A 19,229-nucleotide genomic window follows, 5' to 3' on the forward strand; every position below is an offset into this window, starting at 1 on the left:
CAATCAAGAAGCCATAGCCAGAGAAAATTCGCAACAAATCATATTGAAATCCGAAAAATGAATACGGAAAAAATATATATCCTCGATCATAATGTGTTGGTGTGTCGTTTAAAAAGAGATGTAAATGCAACAGGGTTACACATTACGCAACATTTTTTTTTGTAACGAGTAACGAACGCAGCAGGCACATTTACGTAATTGTTTTTTGTTTGGTAATTTTTTCAAAATTTCAACAGGCGCAAAATACCCAAAGAAAAGTAAAAGCAACAACATTTATTTAAGGAGAAATCGTTGGTGTTTGGGTGGATAGTTTGAGCACCAATAGAGCAAATACAATTACAACATTTATTAATGTGGTTAGGTATTTTTTTTTTGTTTTTTGTTGGGTGGGAAGAGGGAGTACAAATTTCGATTTATAAGCGGAACGAATTTTTTGTTGAAATTGTTGCATCAAGAAGGAAGAAATTTGGATATGGAAAAAATCGAATCAAATGAAAATCATACGAATAAAACCACAAAAAAGTGAAATCAGTTTTTGAAAATCAAAAGAAAGAGAAGAATTGTCAGTTTTCCAATTTTGCCAATTTTGATGTATTTTTTTCGGTTCAATCATATTTATTTGATATAGAGCACGAACAAGTGTTACATAAAAAGGAAAGAAAAGAAGATAAAAATGGGTGATATTTAGTTAAAATTGTCGTACAATTTGTTTTTGGTTTAGCTTACAACTCTTACGAGAATTAAAATAATCTATTCATATACGTAATATATAAGTATGTATATTTATATGTATATATATATTTAACAGCCACACGCACACACAAGCAAACCGTCTCGCACACACATACAAGCTGACCACGCACAGAGCTACTGAGTTAAGGATAGACATTGAAAGGTAATTGAACACGCTAGCCACTACTTGAAAAAATAGTTGGTAAAATTACGGGCGAGCATGAGGAAATGTATGGCTTAAAAGTACTTAGAGTCTAGGAATATACGGCTAGTAGTGGTGGTAGTGGTGAGCGTTGGATGGTGGTGATCAGCGAGAGATTCTCTAAAATCTAATCAATATCTACTGGTAAATGGATAAGGTCGCACAAACGGCAGCTGTCGCACGACTGTCCACCCTCTCAATTTCGTATTTTCACATTTTTCGCTTTCAAAAAGCGTATAATCGGAAAGGCCAGCCAAGGACACCAAGGACTCGCACTCGCACTTGGTATCATATCGAAAATTGAGCGTCACATAATTGGCAAAACACTTGCCATAGATAGCCGAGCTGCCCCAGCTGCTGTCGCGTTAAAGTGGCAAAAGCAATCGAAGTAGAAAATAACTAATACGACACGTTGGACCCATGCACATGGCCTGCAGGCAATTGTCTTGTGTCCGGGTTAAGCCTAATGGCATTTGGGTTCCGTTTCGTCCTGCGCTGGCCTTCCTGCTCCTTAACATCCTTGCCGGCCCAAGCACGTGCAAAAAGGCAAACAACGCCCCTGGCATGCCAAACAACAACAACAACATCAACAGCAGTGAGAAGGGCAAAAGGATGTTGGAAGCAGTAGAAGGGTTGGCTTAATAAAAATGTAAAGCACGTTGAAACCGAGGGCAGGACAAGGTAAAAATAGTGCAGCATACTTTGCGGCGCCTGCTGTTGTACATATGAAATGGCATAGTTCAACTGGCTGTTAACAGTTGCGGCCAAAAAAGGGCAAAAAAATGGGGGGGCGGTGGGGCTAAGTAGAAGTGGTGGGTGGTGGGTGGCTGGCAGGCAGGACAAAAGGATTTGCACAATGTTTAGCCTGGCGTTGCAGCAATTTTCTACAATTACCTGGGGCACAACGACACAGACCGGCAGGGATAAAATGCACACAGGGCTTTCAGTGATTCCCTTTTGGTTGTTCTCCTCTTATGCTTTTGCTTTTGCTTTTACTTTCCTTTTTTTTATTCTTTTTTCGGTCTCTGAGCTAAAGGAAAGAGCAGTGAAAATAATATTAAAGGCCATTAGGCTCATATAGACAAGTTAAGTGGCTCCTGGTCCGGGTCCTCGGTCCTGTGTGCTCGTTTCTCCTGATTCCTTTGCTAGCCATGTGTGGCAGTTTTTAGATTTTATTTTTATGCCTGCCCCGGCGAAAAGAAGTCATTAACGTGTCGTTGTCTTTGATGCCGCAACCAAAGTGAAAGGGGGGTGTGCGGCGCGGCGGCGGCGGCAAAAAGAAAGCCAAATTAAATTAGCTAACCACATGGCAACTTTTGTACATGTGCTCCGACGGGAGAAGACGACAAGGACAGACCACTAATTGTTGCACGTTATGTTTTTGCTTATCTTCCCAACCCAGATCCTGCATCCTTAATCCACCATCCACTTTCCAGTTCCCAGCTGCATCTTTCCGGGCTTTCCCCGCCCTCCAGGGCAAAGTAATTGTATTTTAAGTCCTGGCCAAAGGTGAAAAAGCCAGTCGCGTCTATGAATAATACAAAAAATTGTGGAGACAGCGGCGCCAGAGGATAAATAAAGGAAAAAACTAAACACAAAGTCGCTGACAAAGCGAAAGTCAAAGCTCAAAGCTCATGTGTCCCTGAACTCCCTTCCAATCGTCTGTCCTTCCTGCCGTTTTTTTACTGTACCGACCGGCTTCCTTTGAATGGCTGGCTGGTTGGCTGGCTGGGCACTGTTGCCAATTGACATGTAAATTGACGTTTAATGGCTGCTAATGAGCGTCTGAGGATTAGTTCCACTTCTCCCCAGCGAAGATGAGTGGACAGGTGGGGCCATTTGAATACCTGAAGACATCTGTCTGCGGAGGCGGAAGTGCATTGGTCTGTATTGGATCAGGTGTGTGAATTACGATGAAATTTCTCTGCGAAATAGCTGACTTTGATGGGGGATTACTTTCAGCTCAATCTTGTGAACCCTTTGCTATCCCAGTGCAGCTAATAAATCATTAAACAAACAAATAAATACTCCATTAATTTTCACAGCTTAGCCAACATTCTTAGAAGCAACTTAGCTCCACAAATGAGGATCCTGCCGTAATGCGACCAATTCATATCTCAAAATGCTCTAATCTGATTACTCAAGATAGCTCAAAATGGTATGTAAATATATTTAAGTTATTAATTATTTTGTGGGGATTTTCAAGCATCTTGTTATAATTACAAAACTTTGTGAAAGGCGAGTGCCTCCTTGGAATAATATTTGCTTGCCAAAAACTGATTGAAAACGAAATCAACCCCCATTCACTGCCTTTATACGAGATTTATGTGTTTGTATCTCTCGTCTGACCACGTTTAGTTTGCTATAAATTATTGAAATTGTAATTACTTAGGCAGGAAATGGGTAAATGAGCACCAAATCGTATACTTAATGCTGCCCAACTGGCTCTTCACGTTGATATGCCCCATTTTCCCAACAGCTTGTAATGAAAATTTAATTAGAAGTATACTATATATGTTTACTTTGATTAAAGCAAACAGCACTTAGTGCCTAAGCCTAGAATAGTTTTTCATTTGCATTTTTCCAGATTTTATTAGAGCCCTACACTCGGTTTGATTGATGATGTGCCCTTTTTTCGGAGTGTGAGTGACTGACTGGTAAAAGGAAACTAATTAATATGTAATTAGTGACACTCATTTGACATGTAACGAGGCTAATGTAAAAATGTTTCCGACTATCCTTCAGATTAAAGTATGGAGTGAGAAACGCGTCCTCTTCAAAAGCTTTGATTAAAATGTAAATGACTACGCGCGCAATCAATTCGAGCGCCATATGTTTAAGCCCAATCACTGGGATCAGATGTGGCAAATGTTATGCTGCCCCATCAATATCGCCGGCAATTGTTCTGGTCTCGTCCTGGGCAAGTGTGCCTGCAGGCCGCTCGGCAGGATGCCGTCGACATGCCAGTTTTATGGCACTCAGACAGGAAATGCCAGACTCTGAAAGTCATCCAAGCTGCAGAGGTGTCAGTATTTATACAGCAAATAAGCTAAATGCTCCCTTTATGAGTCCCTCAGCTGCGGCTTCGTCGCCGGCAAACAGTTGGTGTCGTCGCCCCGACAATTGTGTGGCAATTGTCAAAAGTCTCCCCTCGTTTCTTGACGTTTAAATATGACTAGAGATAACTCAGCTGCTCTATGGTCTCTGCTCTTTTCGCCTTTGTTGCCATTGTGTCGCGAATCCTTTGGGCCTCCTTCCGGCGACTTTGAGCTTTTCGAGTTTATTTGTCAGCTGAAATTCTTTCGTAATAAGCGTAAAACTCGACTGTAGGCTGGGGACAAACTGTCGAAATTATACAAAATCCTGCCGAAAGCAGGCTCTAGACCTTAGCCAAAGTTAGAAGTAAATTAGTTATTAGCCTTGTAAGTAGTTCAAAAGTTAAGTCAGCTGACAGCTAAACTTGGGGTTGTTTCAGCTTCTTGGAATTCGAAATGGCTAAGAGCCGCCAAAATGCGCCTAATTGTTAATTAGTGTCAGCGTGAATTTGTGTGCGGCTGCATTGCCAGACATTTTCATAGTCACATTTTTAGGCACAAAAGTTTTTGTTTGGCCAGGACCAAAAGTCAAAGGCAGACGGAGCGGAAGTAGGAAGAAGACGGAAACTTTATCCTCGTGGCTGTGGTATTGAAGTGTTAATTAATATTGAAAGGGATAAACTTTTGTCTGACTTTCTGAGTGAAGCGAAGAAAGGACTGCACGAATGCCATTTGTGCTTTCACCAGTAAAAAATATCTTTCACTTTAAAATTTAAAAGGGGTAGCTTCTTACGCTGAAAGGGATAATTTTAATGGTAATTAAATGCGCTTTTGAACTATCAACAGCTCCAGTATCAGTCCGATTTTAGCCGTGATTTTTAAACGTGCCTTTCTCTTTTCAGTGCCGAAAACATTTGCATTCCATTTTGCAGGCGGTGATAAATTTGAGCTTCTTCACCTTGAGCATCCGCATCCAGAGACCAGCCCGCCACTTGGAAAGGCAATCTTGACAAGACATTAACATTTCATGTGCACCTTGTCTCCGTTTTTTTCCGCTGGCTTGACTATCGCACTAAAAGTCAATATAAAGTAAAAATTTTTTATGACCCCGGGATTATCATTTTGCGCTGGTTTTGCTGCGGCTGCAGCTTGACATGAAATTGGCTGCACACTGTGGGTAACCAGAAATTGGCTATAAAAGGCGAGCGACGACCAAAAGGTGCTCTCGTCTTCGCTCCTTTTATATAAATAAATGTGTAAAAAATATAGAAATTTTTATTTTAAGTAGTGACGCGTCAGGGATAATGTTAATGGCACATGGCATTTTCATTTCAAACGCATAAAAGTGTCCGCCGTTCACGTGAAAATACTTAAAGAAGCAAAAGGAGAGCAGCGAAAAAAGGAGCCCGGCTAGGGAAAATGGAAAATGTCCTCTTTGTGGCTGTCGTTTATGTCTGTACAGATTTGATTTTTATTTCGTATACATATATATAGACAAGATATGTGTGTATAATAGGGGCAACTCACGATAAAGCGGAATTTAAAGTTTATAGTCGCTAGACATACGCTGGTATAATTATATGGTCTGTCTGCTTTTATAACTTCGTTGGAGATTTTTGAAATGGCCAAGGGACACGGCCGTAAATTTGACTAAACTCGTATATGTTTTTCTTACTCGAATTTATTCTTATGGAAATTATATGTAGGGTAGGCTTTATGTAAATATTTAATGCTTACTTTGTGGTTTAGACTTTAGTTGTTTGCATTAGTAACTCATGTACCGTGCTTTCATTTATTGCCTGTATTGCAGAGTATTTTTAATTACTTTAATTTTCCTACATTTATTTTAATTTCAGTAGATTTCCCTGTAGTCGTGGTGGATTATAGTTCAGCACTTGGTTTCGGTTTGAACTAGAGGGCTTAAAGCTCTGTCTAATTGAGGCACGGCTTATTACGATTACTTATCACGGCCTAATGAAACTGTTTACATTAACAAACTTTGATGCCTTAAAAGCATTGATTTTAGAACTACTTTTTATGGACGTTTGTGGACGCTGTGGGCTCTCCTCTTGCATTAACGCAATCGTCGAGTTATTTGGTAATTGGGCTCGGATGGATTTTCCAAGTGTTTTCCATTGTGAACGTCGTCTTTAGTTGAACGCCTTCGTTTCGATGCTTCTCAGGCCGATAGCTAAATTCGTGTAGAGATTTTTGGGTATTCGGATTTTGGTTGTTTTCAAAGTTTTTGCAAAAAAAGAGAAGAGCAGAAAAAAGAAAGAGAAAAGTAAGAATAAATAAAGTTTTATAATCTCTGTTGTTGTTTGGGTTTTCTGATTGAACGTTTGCTGTTTTTATTTTGTGGTAAAATATTTACTTTGTAAATGTTGTTGCACGTTGTTAATTAATTGGATTATTTTTTCTTGTAATGTTTTTTGTAAGTCTACTACGCAAAAAGAGCAACACGAAAACAATGCACAACAAATGTTTACGTGGCACGACAATACAAAATTGCTATTTTAATTTTTGCGCCAAGTCTCCTGAAGAGGTACGTAAATAAAAGTAGATATATCACAACATTAAGCATAATCGTTTAAGTCTTTTCTGAATTTTGTCCATTATTTTCAGTGGTAAACTGTACGCACAACATCGAAAAACAACAACACAGAGGTATAAAATTTTATCGGGGAAAAATAAATAGACAATTTAATTAAGATAAATATGCACGGGGTGGCGAGTTTGAGGGTTAGAATAAAAATAAAAAATCAGCTAAAACAATTTTAAAGTACAGATATTTACGAATACATATGGTCTGATATTTAAGAGCATCAAAGTTTGATATGTTTGAATTTTTAATAAATACTTTTTGATAGAAATATTATTCGCTTATAATAAAGAATCTAGGAAATATTATAAAATAGACGACAACAACACACGGTATATGCGTATAGATACGGAAATATTGGTGGTTACATATCGATATGTAATATTTGTATAAGTAACTAGTCTAGATGTTAGCAAAATATAAAGACCCTATAGCCAAAGGATTACCACAACACTCGATAAAGGTCTGATTGGCATGGGATTTTTGTAAATAAGACTATGCTAAAAGCAATGTGCACAATATAACTAAATGCCTCGGATAGGAGAAAACAAACCTCTCCATCATCTTCTTGTTTCATCTCAAGCAGCCATAATTGAATATATATTGCCTGAGTTAACTCCTGAAAGAACAACAATCTCCGAGTAGCAAATCAATGCAAAACTTCAGGCGTAGAACACTCTTCAACACCTTGACAGCAGCTGATGCCACAAATAAACAAATAAAATCAACAACTGGAGAGGCAGGGCGAACGTGGGGGAAATAGGACATTGCAGCAACAACCGAGTCAAGATCGTCAATCAAATTGCTTTGGGAAGTTTTAAGAGAAAATGGTTCAATAAACATGTCTTACATAAAACATTTTAATTAAATTATATTTTCCGCCCCTCCTTCGGCATGCGTGTGTGTGTGGTTGTGCGTTTTGCAATATTTATCAATTTTCCAAGAGTCATCACAATAACCATACGTCTTCATCTAGCTCCAAGCACACACACACACACACACACAGCCCCACTCACACAGGCAAACAAAAGTGTTTTAGCGCTCTTCATGCACATCACTCATTTACACGAAAGGGTGGATTGGAAAGAGAGGGGTAGATTGCTCGAGGGAGGCGGAATGATAGAGGGGGTGTGCGCTCTACTTTAATTTAATTTTTGTGGTTGCTTTTCCTTGTAGTTGTTGCTGTTTGTTTGTTTGTTCGTTGCGCGCAATTAATTGAACTTGCAGCAGACTCAGACTATTGACAGCTCAGCGGGGAAGTGGTTGTATGGGGGGAGTGGCACGGATGCGAGAAGGAGCGCAAAAGGACCTCCGTTCGAAGCAGAGTTTCTGCTGCGGTTGAGTCGATGAACACTTAAGCCGCACTCAATGCACCCGAGCCCCGCTCGTTACCCGTTACGCCTTTCGGAATTTAACTAAGACAAACACCACAATGAAAACAACAGAAACGGACTGAGCCACACACACACATATACAGTGGGCTGGACCTTGTTCGATTTAGTGTTAGTTATAATAATATTACTCATACGCCCTGTTAGTATATGAATGATATTAAAAATGATCTAATTGTAAACGCAACCCATTATCTTTTAGAGCAACTAATAGAACTTGGGAACAATTGTAAATGGTGACGAACTTATTTCGCTGCGAAGGTCCACCCTAAGCTACACAATCACTCGGACAAATACACTAACACAAGTTCCGCAGTTTGTTGCCTTTTCCGTTTTGGTATATGAAATGCTTTCGGGACTTATGTTGGCTTAGGAGCAAACTTGTCTAAGCTTTCGACCAAGACAGATAGATACGGTTGCGAAGAGCCTTGGGGGCTCGACGAAGAGCCGAGCTCTTGCAATTACAATTACGCATAGACGGGGGAAAACAAAACAGCAGTGGATGATGAAGAGCTTGGCCAAGAGAAACGGGCAACGGTAATTGTGATGGCCGACAAAGTTGGCAAAACGCTTAGCAATTTAACGCACATTTAACCAGCTCGGGCATTCCTTTAAAGCCGGTCTAGTCCTTGCGGCACCAGATCTCCACTGACTTTCAACTACTTAGGGACCAGTAAGCAACTCCGCATCCTGGTCAAGGCTCTCTTTTCCTCCTGCCAGCCTCTAAAACATATTGCACAATTACTTGGCCCAGGCAAACACACACAAATACCAAGGAGGGGTAAAAAATAAAATAGCTAACGAAATTTATGTTATTGTTTGTCTGACTGCCTGCCTGGCAGCTAGGAGCAGCAGGAAGGACTATTCGTACCTTGGCCTGCCAACGCTCTCCCATATTATTCGCACATATATTTCTGGCCCTCTGCATGTGTGTGTGTGTGCCCTGTTTGTTGCAACATTTTATTTATCGCACTGGCCATAAAATGCACGCTGGGGGCATTTGTAACAATTTCGCAGCCGCACACAATGGAGGAGCCAATCCCCCGCTCATTCCCCCTTTTGCCTTTTCTTAGTCAAGTTAAAATATTACAACATCATGCTTAAAAGTCACGTTTAAACGCTGACGACGACGGCGCTGAAAGATTATTGCATTTTTAGACTGCCAACTCCCCTTTGCCCTGCCCGGCACAGGACACCTGGCTTCCACCTGCGCACAGCCAGCCGCACAATCACAAACAAACGTAGTTCATTTCAGTCAGACGTCGTCCTTGTCGTCTACGCCTGCCTGTCTGTGATATAAGTAATAGTGTTGCAACGTGCCTGCCGCATTTTATTTCCTTTCCAGCCAGATACCAGGATTCAGGCTACTAAAGGATGGGCTTGGGTTAAGGTGATCCATGGAGTTTGGGTCTGTGCTGGAGGGGAGAGCGGTGGTGGAGGCATTGCCATTGATTGTATAATTCTTGTGTTGCGAGTGAAAATTGTATATGCTTGATGTCTGATTGAATTGAATCGATGTGAGAAAGTGACTGCCCCTCTTCGTTTGGCTTTTGCGGTTACGAAACCAATTTATTTGCTTTTTCGATGTGAGAGCGAGCGACTGACTGTGCGAGAGTGTGTGTATTATTTATTTTAAATAGCACTGCCAAGGTGTATCTTTCCTCTGCTGACTCTTTCACAGAGACAGCCCAGAAATCCTTGAAAGCCAAAAATGATTTCATAAGATGAAAAGCGCTTTTTCCCACAATATTTTCGGTGTGTCTGTGTGCGGAAAGCTGGCAGGAAGAACCACAACAATTTTTGGCAACTTTGTGGGTTGGCAGATTGAAATGTTGGCTGGAAGCAGGAAGATACTGGATTGGAGTGTAGGCGAATGCAATCAATGGTAATGACAATTAAAGCAAATTGCAGCTCTCCACAAAAAAAAAAATGAAGAGGAAATAAACGAAGGATACACATTGATGCAACTATGCATATAAATGCTGTTTCCTTACTTGATCGCTGTCTAAGCCGGTTTCAATTACATTTAAAGCTAAAAGGGATAAGGTACCCCTAAGACCTCGGGATATAAAGTCAGAAAAGCAAAAGTCACTTTTTCAATTTCCAAAATTAAAAAAGGGAAATTCAACGCACACACGAGTAAATCACTAAGTTACTGTGTCGCATTGATAAACCCTTATCAAGCTGGCATTTTTTTCCAGGCACACACCCTCACTCCCCCCACCCAGCCAGCCGAAGAAGAAAAAACCCCAAGTACGTTGACACTCTGTCAGAGTCACACAACTCGATGGGTAAAAAGTCACTAAACGGAACGCGGAAGTCTGACAAGGGTGAATGGAAAACCTGCCCGAAAATAGGGCCTCCTTTGCGGAGCGAATTTAAAAGTCAGGCAATACCAGGGCGTTTTTGTTATGTAGCGCGCATATTAAAATCTATAAAATATGCTTGTGACTGCTTTACGACTTGAGAGCCGGCAGCAACAAAAACCAGAAAAAAAGTTCAATATTTGTAAATCTTGTGCTGCTCCTCCACTGTCGCCTTCTCGGTCGACTCCTCCTCCGAATGGCTACGTTCTTTATGGGTTAATGGTGCGAAAACGTGACTTAATGTGCGTGTGTAAGAATTTTTTCGCTCCCCAAGCCGGAGAGTTATGAGCCAGGGGGCAGGACTCGTCGTCGCATCTGGTGTTCAAAGGTCAAAGCAATTTGAGGCTACCATGGGCGGCTGGATTTTAATAGAAATGTCAGCCATAGAAAGAGGTAGAGAGAGGGAGAGAGTGGCTTTAAGCCGACTGAATGGGTATATCCGTAATCTCAAGTGCTTCTGCTTTAAAGACTTAATTTAATTATCTATTTTTGCTTGAAACTATCTGCCATTGGATATGAGCTTAGCGTAAATGACAAATCCTTATGCTAAATATGCTTAATTGCGGCACGCACACATACACCTATACGTATGAAGAGAGCTTACAACGTGCTGTACATATGCTTAATGAAGCTTATAACTCACACACTTGCAGCGTGCAACACGTACATGTCCTGACAATCCAGGCAACAGGCAGCATATGCCATCAACTGGAGGCCCGCCAGGCGAAATAATTATAAAGCGCTCGCAGCAGCGGAAGCTGCAACGGAAATGTTACCGTTATACCTCGCAAAAGCACGTGCAACTGGGGCTGGGGGCGTGGCAAGTGGCAGGTGGCAGGTGGGTAGCTGGGCAGATGGGCTGGTGGGGCAGGTGGCATGAAGCATGAGGCAACCTGGTTGAGGGTGCAAATTCTAGCACTGCCAGCCGTTTAGTTTAGCATAATGACAGGCACAGGAGCATGGCCCCGAAATGGAGACAGGTTTGGGTGGCTTGTGGGTGGCTTGTGGGTGGTGCAGTGGCCGGGGGCAGCCACTAAACCAAGCCACATTAGCTCGGCAGCAAATGTGGCAAGGCGTGTTAATAACTCACTGTGTGCTACGAGTGCACTCCGGAGAACTCATTCTCTCTCTCTCTCTCGCCTGGCATTTAAGTTTTCGGATTTAATAATAAAGTTGGGGAAACGGGGCGCAAGGACACAGAAGTGGGTAAGTTTGTCGTCGTCGCATCTTGACGTGTAATGGGGCCTGGTCCTGGCAGAGTCTGGCAGGATCTGGCCTGCTGGCACTGCATGTTTTCCATGCATAATGCATAATTTCGTTTCATCATCTCGGGCTCCTGGCTGCCAGGCATTTCTGGCTGAACTCCCCACCACCCCCCAACTGGGGCCTAATTTGCTGCATAATGAAGCGTGTAGTAGCTCCCAAGCTCCCTGTTCTCTGCTCCATTCTGCTGTTGTGTTTTGTTTCGGCTGCGTTGCAATTTCGGTTGTGGGTGTGTGCGAAATATTCTTAGTGCTTGTCGGGGATTTGCTGTATTTATGCTAGATAATTGGATAACATCCATCAAGCGGGCAACGGGCAACCTAATGAGATACATATTCGGAGCCTTCACATCCGCAGCTGCGACCGCTGTGACATTTCATCTCCTGATTACTCGCTCTAGAATCAATAATGCCGCCTTTTCCGGCCATCAACCCGCTGGCTCTGCTTTTGTTAACCTGAAACCAACGAAAAATCCCAACGATATGGAAGGACTAAGAGGAAAAGCTTCTAACCACACACACACACACCTTTAATGTGGCCACAATGTGAAAACGAGTATGTGCTCGGGTGTCTGTGTGTGTGTGCTTCATTATTATTATGGTTGTTGTTATGCCCCATTCGTCCTGTTTTTCTATATACACACATATAAGTATATATAGATATATATTTATCTACCTGTCCCTGTCAGTATTATTTTTGCCGTATTGTTTGCTTCCTTGTCGCTGGCATTGTTATTTTTTCGTATTTTTGTCAGCGCCTCCTTCTTTCGACATCGTCGTCATCCTGAATCCTGAATCCAGGATCCTTTCATAGAAAACTCCATGTGTGTGCGACTTGTTTTCGTTGTTAGTTTTTAGCTCGGTTGTTCGATTTTCGTCACTAATGAGCAGCCGTAAAGGCGAACGCTGAACTCGAGAAGGGCGTGACGCAGGTAATGTCCTTTGGACACTGGTGTCATGTGTGTCTTTGTGTGGGTAAACAATGTATTTTATTTGTGTTTACGTTTTTAACAGCTCTGACAGGCGACTGTCTTGTTGTCCTGCGGATTTGGGTCAATATGCGGACCACTCACTCCTTCGCGCCTTTCTCCCCGTCTTGCCCTTCTATTTATATCCTTTAGATCCCTTCGGTCTTCGTGTCTGGATTTTTCATTTGCCTAATGAATTCAATTATTTATTTACCTTGAGTTATTTTTCTTAGCCACGCTTTCAGCGACAGTCTCTGATTTGATTTTGCGTGCTCGCCTTCATTTCGATACGAGATGAGTGGAGGGATTGTAGGGTAAAAGGGGACATTTCTAATTAATTTTGTACAAATTACATGGGTTTCAGCGTGCAAGAGCGGGGATTGGCTACAAAAAGTGAAATTTCATTAGTGCAAGAGCAATATTTAATTGGAAATTGAGAACTAATTAAACGGCGACGCAGCGATCCTTAATTCAGTGGGTCTGGGGGTCACTTTGCAGTCAATTGCAAATGCAACTGGCGGCGATTCAAGCACAAAATTAATTAACACTCAGCACCGCACACACTCTCTGACACACACATACACTCGCCCTCATTGTGTGAAAAGGGCGCACAAAAATATGCAATTAAAATTGTAGTTGCGCTAGAAATCGCCGTCGCCAAAGTTATTAACAACAGCTAAACAATAATAATAATTCGCAATTATACCACATACACACACACACACGGCACAAACACAGTAACGCAAATAATAAACTAATTAAATCGACAGAGGCCTCTATACGTAATGTGCTTAATAATTTGCTAAATTAATTGCTTTTTTGGCCAATTCAATGGAAAGTGTCAAATGCACAAATGAGCCAAACTAAGCCGCATTGGATCTAACCCTATTTGAAAAGCATCTCAAACACAATACAAAAAAAAATATAGTTAACATAGAGAAGATGAAATTCTTGGGTTGCAGAGTGAAGATTTTAGGAACTCCGTTGAAAAGATTCTTGGCATAGGATATAAAACTGGTAAATGATATTGTTAGTAGATCACAAACTTACTGCGAGCTTAAGGCTAGAACTGAACTTCTGCTAGTTAGGGCTTGAACTTACCTGAAAAGAGAGAGAGAGAATGAAAGTTATTAAATTGTGTTCGCCATAAAGTTTAAGGACTGAACTCCTCTAGAAAAATCAATTCGTGAGTGAATATACCACACTTGCCGCTTGCGACTGCCTCACGTTTATAGGTAACACAATTTGTTTTATATTATTATTTGCATTTTTGCCCGCTTTTTGCCGCTTTTCCCACTTTTTATTTGGCACCAGATCCCCATTCACATCAATCCATTGCTAACAAAGTTCGCTTGGTGTCGAGCTGCCCTTTTTTCAGGCTTTTCAATTTCACATATACCAAATATTTTTTATGTTTTCACCTCCTCAACCCTCGACTTTTGTGTGGGGCGAGATCTCTCTACGCTTTTCGTTTCGATTCTCGTCTCGTTTTTTTTTTTCTCCATATTTTACATGCAAATCGAATTTTCCTCAATTTTAATTGGATTTTTGATTGGTTATACTTGTGTTTATATACGCACATCTCGTTTAGCTGGATCAAAACCCTCGACAAATTCTCCCCCGCACGTAATATGTATGTGTACAGAGTATTTATTTATAAAAATATATACACATAACATACTACATACATATATGCATCGTTCAAAACGCTGCCTATACTTCAATTATTTTGGTATCAAATTTGATTTTTGATTTTCATGTTCGTTAGTTTGTTACACCATGTAAGTTGAGAATTTACAACAAAATCAGGTGAAATATGTAAATTCGGCATGTGCAGTGCACTTGTCAGTTAGTCTAAGCTGGACTTTGGGCAATTTTGGAATTTTAACGGACTTGAAATTATATTTATTTCTTTAACAATTAATTTGCACTGCCTGCACATGAAAATTGAAATATAAGTGGGGCTCAGTAAAAGTTTGCCGAACTTTGGGAACAACACCTTTCCAACACCAAAACCCCCATCAAATCTAATGATACCTTTCCAGCACTTGGCCTGGGCAATTAACCGAGTCGCGCACAAATTGCTGGCAATTTGTACAAACTTTTAATTGAAGACGACATGAAGAGACATACCCGCCACACGCATCCATGTACTTAGTACACCCATCCAAGCGGATTCCAAAAGGGGATTCCAAGGGGATTCACCTCCGTGCGCGTTGTTGCATGTAAAATTTTAAGCACACAGCCTCGGGGGCATTGCGCAAATTTGGCGGGGACAACTGACATCAATGGCAAGTTGGCGGCGGACCCCCTGGTTGGCTTAGTTTCCCACTTATAATTACAATTGAGACCCTGGCCGCAATGATTATAATTATGTCCTATATTGCCAGTTAGACAGTGGACGGAGGGGCGTGGCTCTGTCCTACCCTGCAACTGCCCCCGTGGCACAAAAGTAGCTACAGGTAAAGCGAGACGAGAGGAAAGATGGGGCAATTTCGAAATAAATCACTTTTTGTTCGGTTTTTGGCTGGGCAGCATTTGTGCGCTTGGTAAGGACTTATGCTGATTAGTAGCAAAAGCGACACAGTAAATTTGAATGTCAGAGGGTGGGCGGGAAAACCAACCCCCACCCACCTCAAGCCACCCACCACAATGCCCTGTCAGGCATTCGAAATGATTTATGCAATGAGCTCAAAAAGATGAAAGTTGTACATTTTCATATTTTAATTGCTTTGCTCTCTTAATACTTTTGGGACCAGGCTCAGGTCTCGTTATGCTTTTTATTTATTTTTGAAACTGCTGCTGCTGCTGCTTTGGTTTCTTCTCCTTATTCCTTGTTACGCTTCTATGGGTCTTTTGAAGTCCTTGCTAGGTTTGGGGGTAGGGGAGAGGGGAAACCGGACGAAAAGTAGGTGGAGGCCCTCCAAGGGGATTCAGTGTCTGTGTGTGTGTGTGTGGGCCTCGTAGTTAATGTAAATGTTTGCTGAGAAAATTTTACTAATTTTATAACAAGTTGCGGTTTGTATTTCTGTTGCGTTTTCAGTTTTCCATTTTTCTTGGCTTTCCCACCCTCACTGTCAGGTTTTCTTTTTTTATTTTTACTGCTGTGGCAGGAAAAGTAGATTTCGTGTATAAGTAAGCATTTCGCATTTATAATTTATGGCTTTGTATTTGTCAATGGCATTATTATTTCTCATTTTTATGTTTGTCCATTCACCTTGGCGGGCGGTTAGCATGCCTTGGCCTGTATATTTTATGGGGCATTTAGCATTTCAAGTCCTAAAATGTAGGTTTATGGAGTGACAGGCAAATTTGACAGCAGCGGCTTTGCGTTTGCTTTTAAAAAATGATAATGAAAACTTTTCCAACGCGCCCGAGGGTTGGAGGTACTAAAATGGCTCCTTGGCGGCAGTTTAACATTGATTAAAGTGGAATTGTTACCGTCTTTCTGGAGAGTAGTATGCTGCCCTCCAGTTGAACCCATGTCACGCTATAAATCTAAAATATATATACACAGGACCCGTTCAGGTTTCGGGGCAATTTCCAAACACATTTTCCATATGCACATTTGCCACTAATTATGCGCAAAATTTCTAGCTCAAGGGCTCCAAGCAATTAGCAGGGCACACACACTCACACACATCGCCGCCCCCCACCCACTTTACATCCCTCTCAAGCAATTTACATTGAAATTAAACAAAAACTATGTGTGTGTGTGCTTGCGTGAGGAGTTGGGGGCGATGGTGGTGGGGTCACATTTTCCTGTGCATGTGGCCAACATTAATGCAACAAATTATGTTTAGACCGCGCGGACTCGGCAAAAACTCCAAATGAAAATAAACCGCAACATTTTTCATTTGTATAGAAAATGAAGAAGCGGACTCGGGAGCACTGGAGCTGAGGGACAATAGGAGGAGGACCATCACACGGGAGCAATATAACCGGTTTGTATGCCACAAAAGCAATTTTATGATTATAACAGCCGATGCCCGGTCGAGTCCTTTCTCACCGCCCACGAGTCCTTACACTCGCGGACCGACCACCCATGCCGCCCATCCTGCCCCACCATTTTTTCTCTCTCAGGGAGCGATGTGCAATTAGGCGCCATAAAAATGGCTAACCGCCCCAGATGGGCGGGGTTGTTTGTCTTCTTTCCGTTGTTTTTATTTGTTTCGTTTGGCAGAACCCGCACAACCCGCACAAAACTCGCTGTATTTTTAATTTAAAATCCACAACGAAACGTGAGCAGCGCAAGAAAAGAGTGATAGACAAGATACTAGGTCGGTGGTGGAGGAACTCATTGAAATATCTAGGTAAAAACACAGCTGGATGAGTGGATAACAAAGGCCACAAAGTTCACCTAACACGCATTTTGTGATGTATTTAAATGTATAACTAGAAACAATATTTAGTCGTTAGAAAATAGTTTTATTCTTGGAAATAATCAAATTATATACATATATGATATTATCATATCACGAACTAATTTGCTTCTCCTGGTCATTCTATCGTAATTCAAGTGAAGAAATTACAGGTCTCTCTACTATAGTTTCCTTTTTGGAGATAGACCATTAACCGAACTTTCCACCCTTCTCGCATTTTGCTAACCACATTAACGCCAAGTTCTAGGGGGATAGGAACCTAAATTATGGTTATTGTTTATGGTAAAACACGGTAAAGGTCGACGGCTAGTCAAATTGGTTGTGCATCCCCTGCCCCAATCTGTTTCTCTACCCCTTTGTTTAGCGAAAAAAAGAGAGAAAATATTTACACAGTATTGCGCCGAGCAGTCAAGTTTTATAGAAATTTATGAGGTTTATAGTGTCGTGCCATTTCGTGTTGGTTCGGCTTGCTTAAAAGTCCCTCGAGATGTAATCAATTACTTAATGCTATGGAAGAAAGACCCGCCCCCATCCCCGTCCCCATTCTCCATCCCAATTCTCCATTCTCCCCCAGCGACTCGACGCCAAACAAAAGCCATTACGCTGAAACTTTTCAATGAAGCGTTGCTCGTTGGCTTCTTTCGTTCGTTCGCTGGATGGTTGGATCCGTTCGTCAGCGATTCCGGGAGGCGGGAATGGAGGACTATTAGCTGCCTGGTTGGGATGATGTCCTCGATGTCCTGATGTCCTCGCCGCTCTTCGGCACAACCCCTTGCGGGGCATTGGCACAGCTGATGTATTATTATGGCCCTCTAGATTGGGCTCTGTGGGCTGGCTCTCTGTTATTAATATTGTTTTTTCCCTCTGTCTCTGTCGCCACGGAGTTCTGCCTCGGAGTCTCTGGCCTTTCGCGCGAGTCCTGCGAGTCTTGTGCCTGTTAGTCCTGCCAGCCAGCCGTTCCAGTCGGCCCGGCTAATACTGGCGAATCCCCAGCGTATTACGTGCCGAAGGTAAGCAGGCAGCATGTCATCAGAACACGCCCACTTGAATTTTGAATGGGGTTTGGCAGTCGTCGTAGTCGCAGTCGCAGTCGTCGTCTACGGTTTTTAGGTTGAGTTTACAGTAAAATAAATATTTAAGTGGAGCCTGCGACTCCAGTCCCTCTGACTGACTGGGGTAAGTCACTTGAGCGTTTGTTGGCACGTAAAAGACATCATAATTAGCATTGGGCGCTTGAAATTAGTGCGGCATGCCAGCAGCTAGCGAGGCAAAGGTTAAAAAGTGCAAAAACGTGCTCGAAGTGGGGGGAAAATGAGCCAAAATGTGGGAGGGAAAGCGGAAAAGCACGTGAGTCACAGTACGCCCACTTTTTCAGTGGGCGGCATCATTGGGAATAGGCCAGGACACGGGAGAAGGCGCAGCATCCATAGCATCCTGGGCAGAGAGCAGAAACTTGCAAGAGCCAATTTCCGTGTCATAAAACTTGAAAGCTTTCTAGAAGACCGAAAACAATTTGCATGCGAAATTCAATTTGATAATGGCAGCATGGAAAATTGGCCAAAGGTTTGGTTCAGTATCTTCTGCTTTGGCTTGGCAAAAGTTTTGGCCTACGACCTGGACAAAGCCGAAATCAGGTAGCACTCTAATTGGGTCAGGGCGGAAGGAAATCCAAGCTTAGAGAGACAAGGGCAGTGGCATTGGAGATTCCCCGAGTTCAATAATATTTGCTCGTCGGTAAAACAAAGGAGCAAAGTTTTAAATTACCAAGAGACGTTGGGCAAACAGTTTGTACGAAATTTATTTGAAGACCTAGACAGACTGAGAATGAGACACAGACGACGTCGTTCGATGGTCGATGGCTTGCTGTCGCCACAACACCCGTAGAATTTGTGTAATTTGACCCAAAGCAAATGTAAATAAAACTGCTGCGACTGCTGAAAGGGCGTTAAATTGTATAACTTAATGAAACGTCGGTCGGCAAAGCCCAGTTGAGCAGCACAACCAGCAGCAGCTGGGCAACCAGTCAAAGCAAACCGAAAGCCAAAACCAAACCAAACTGAACCGACCCAACCCGACCCGAACCGTAGCAAACCGACCTTCAGTTGGGAGGTTTAGATGGGAGCCGCAACCAGAAAACCAACAGCACCAGCACCAGAACCAGAACCAAACCGGCAAAGTCAAAAAGTAAGAAGAGTCCCACTGCCCAGGGTGAGATATCCTCGCTTTGTCCACAGCTCCGAGTCCTGTGTCCTGTCTCCGTTCTCCGTGCTCCTTTGCCCGCTTGTGGCT

At 42.2% G+C, this 19,229-nt stretch overlaps 1 protein-coding gene across 30 annotated transcripts in view; it reads right to left on the reverse strand.

The window, feature by feature from the left end:
• LOC6605599 (CUGBP Elav-like family member 4) overlaps positions 1-19,229 on the reverse strand; it is a 131,137-nt gene that overhangs the window by 66,658 nt on the left and 45,250 nt on the right. Inside the window, exon 1 of one of the 30 annotated variants that reach the window (XM_032717402.1) lies at positions 5,707-6,110. The exons of 28 other annotated variants lie outside the window; for them this stretch is intronic. Coding sequence is in view for 1 of the 2 variants with exons in the window: in XM_032717416.1 (XP_032573307.1) it covers positions 6,120-6,160 (41 nt within the window). In the remaining variant the exon portion in view is untranslated. Of the gene's footprint in view, positions 1-5,387; positions 6,161-19,229 lie in introns of those variants that run through there. One more of the 30 variants, XM_032717416.1, reaches the window with a different exon arrangement.

The sequence above is a fragment of the Drosophila sechellia genome, chromosome 3L (genome assembly GCF_004382195.2).
Source record: "Drosophila sechellia strain sech25 chromosome 3L, ASM438219v1, whole genome shotgun sequence".
Taxonomy (NCBI): domain Eukaryota; kingdom Metazoa; phylum Arthropoda; class Insecta; order Diptera; family Drosophilidae; genus Drosophila; species Drosophila sechellia.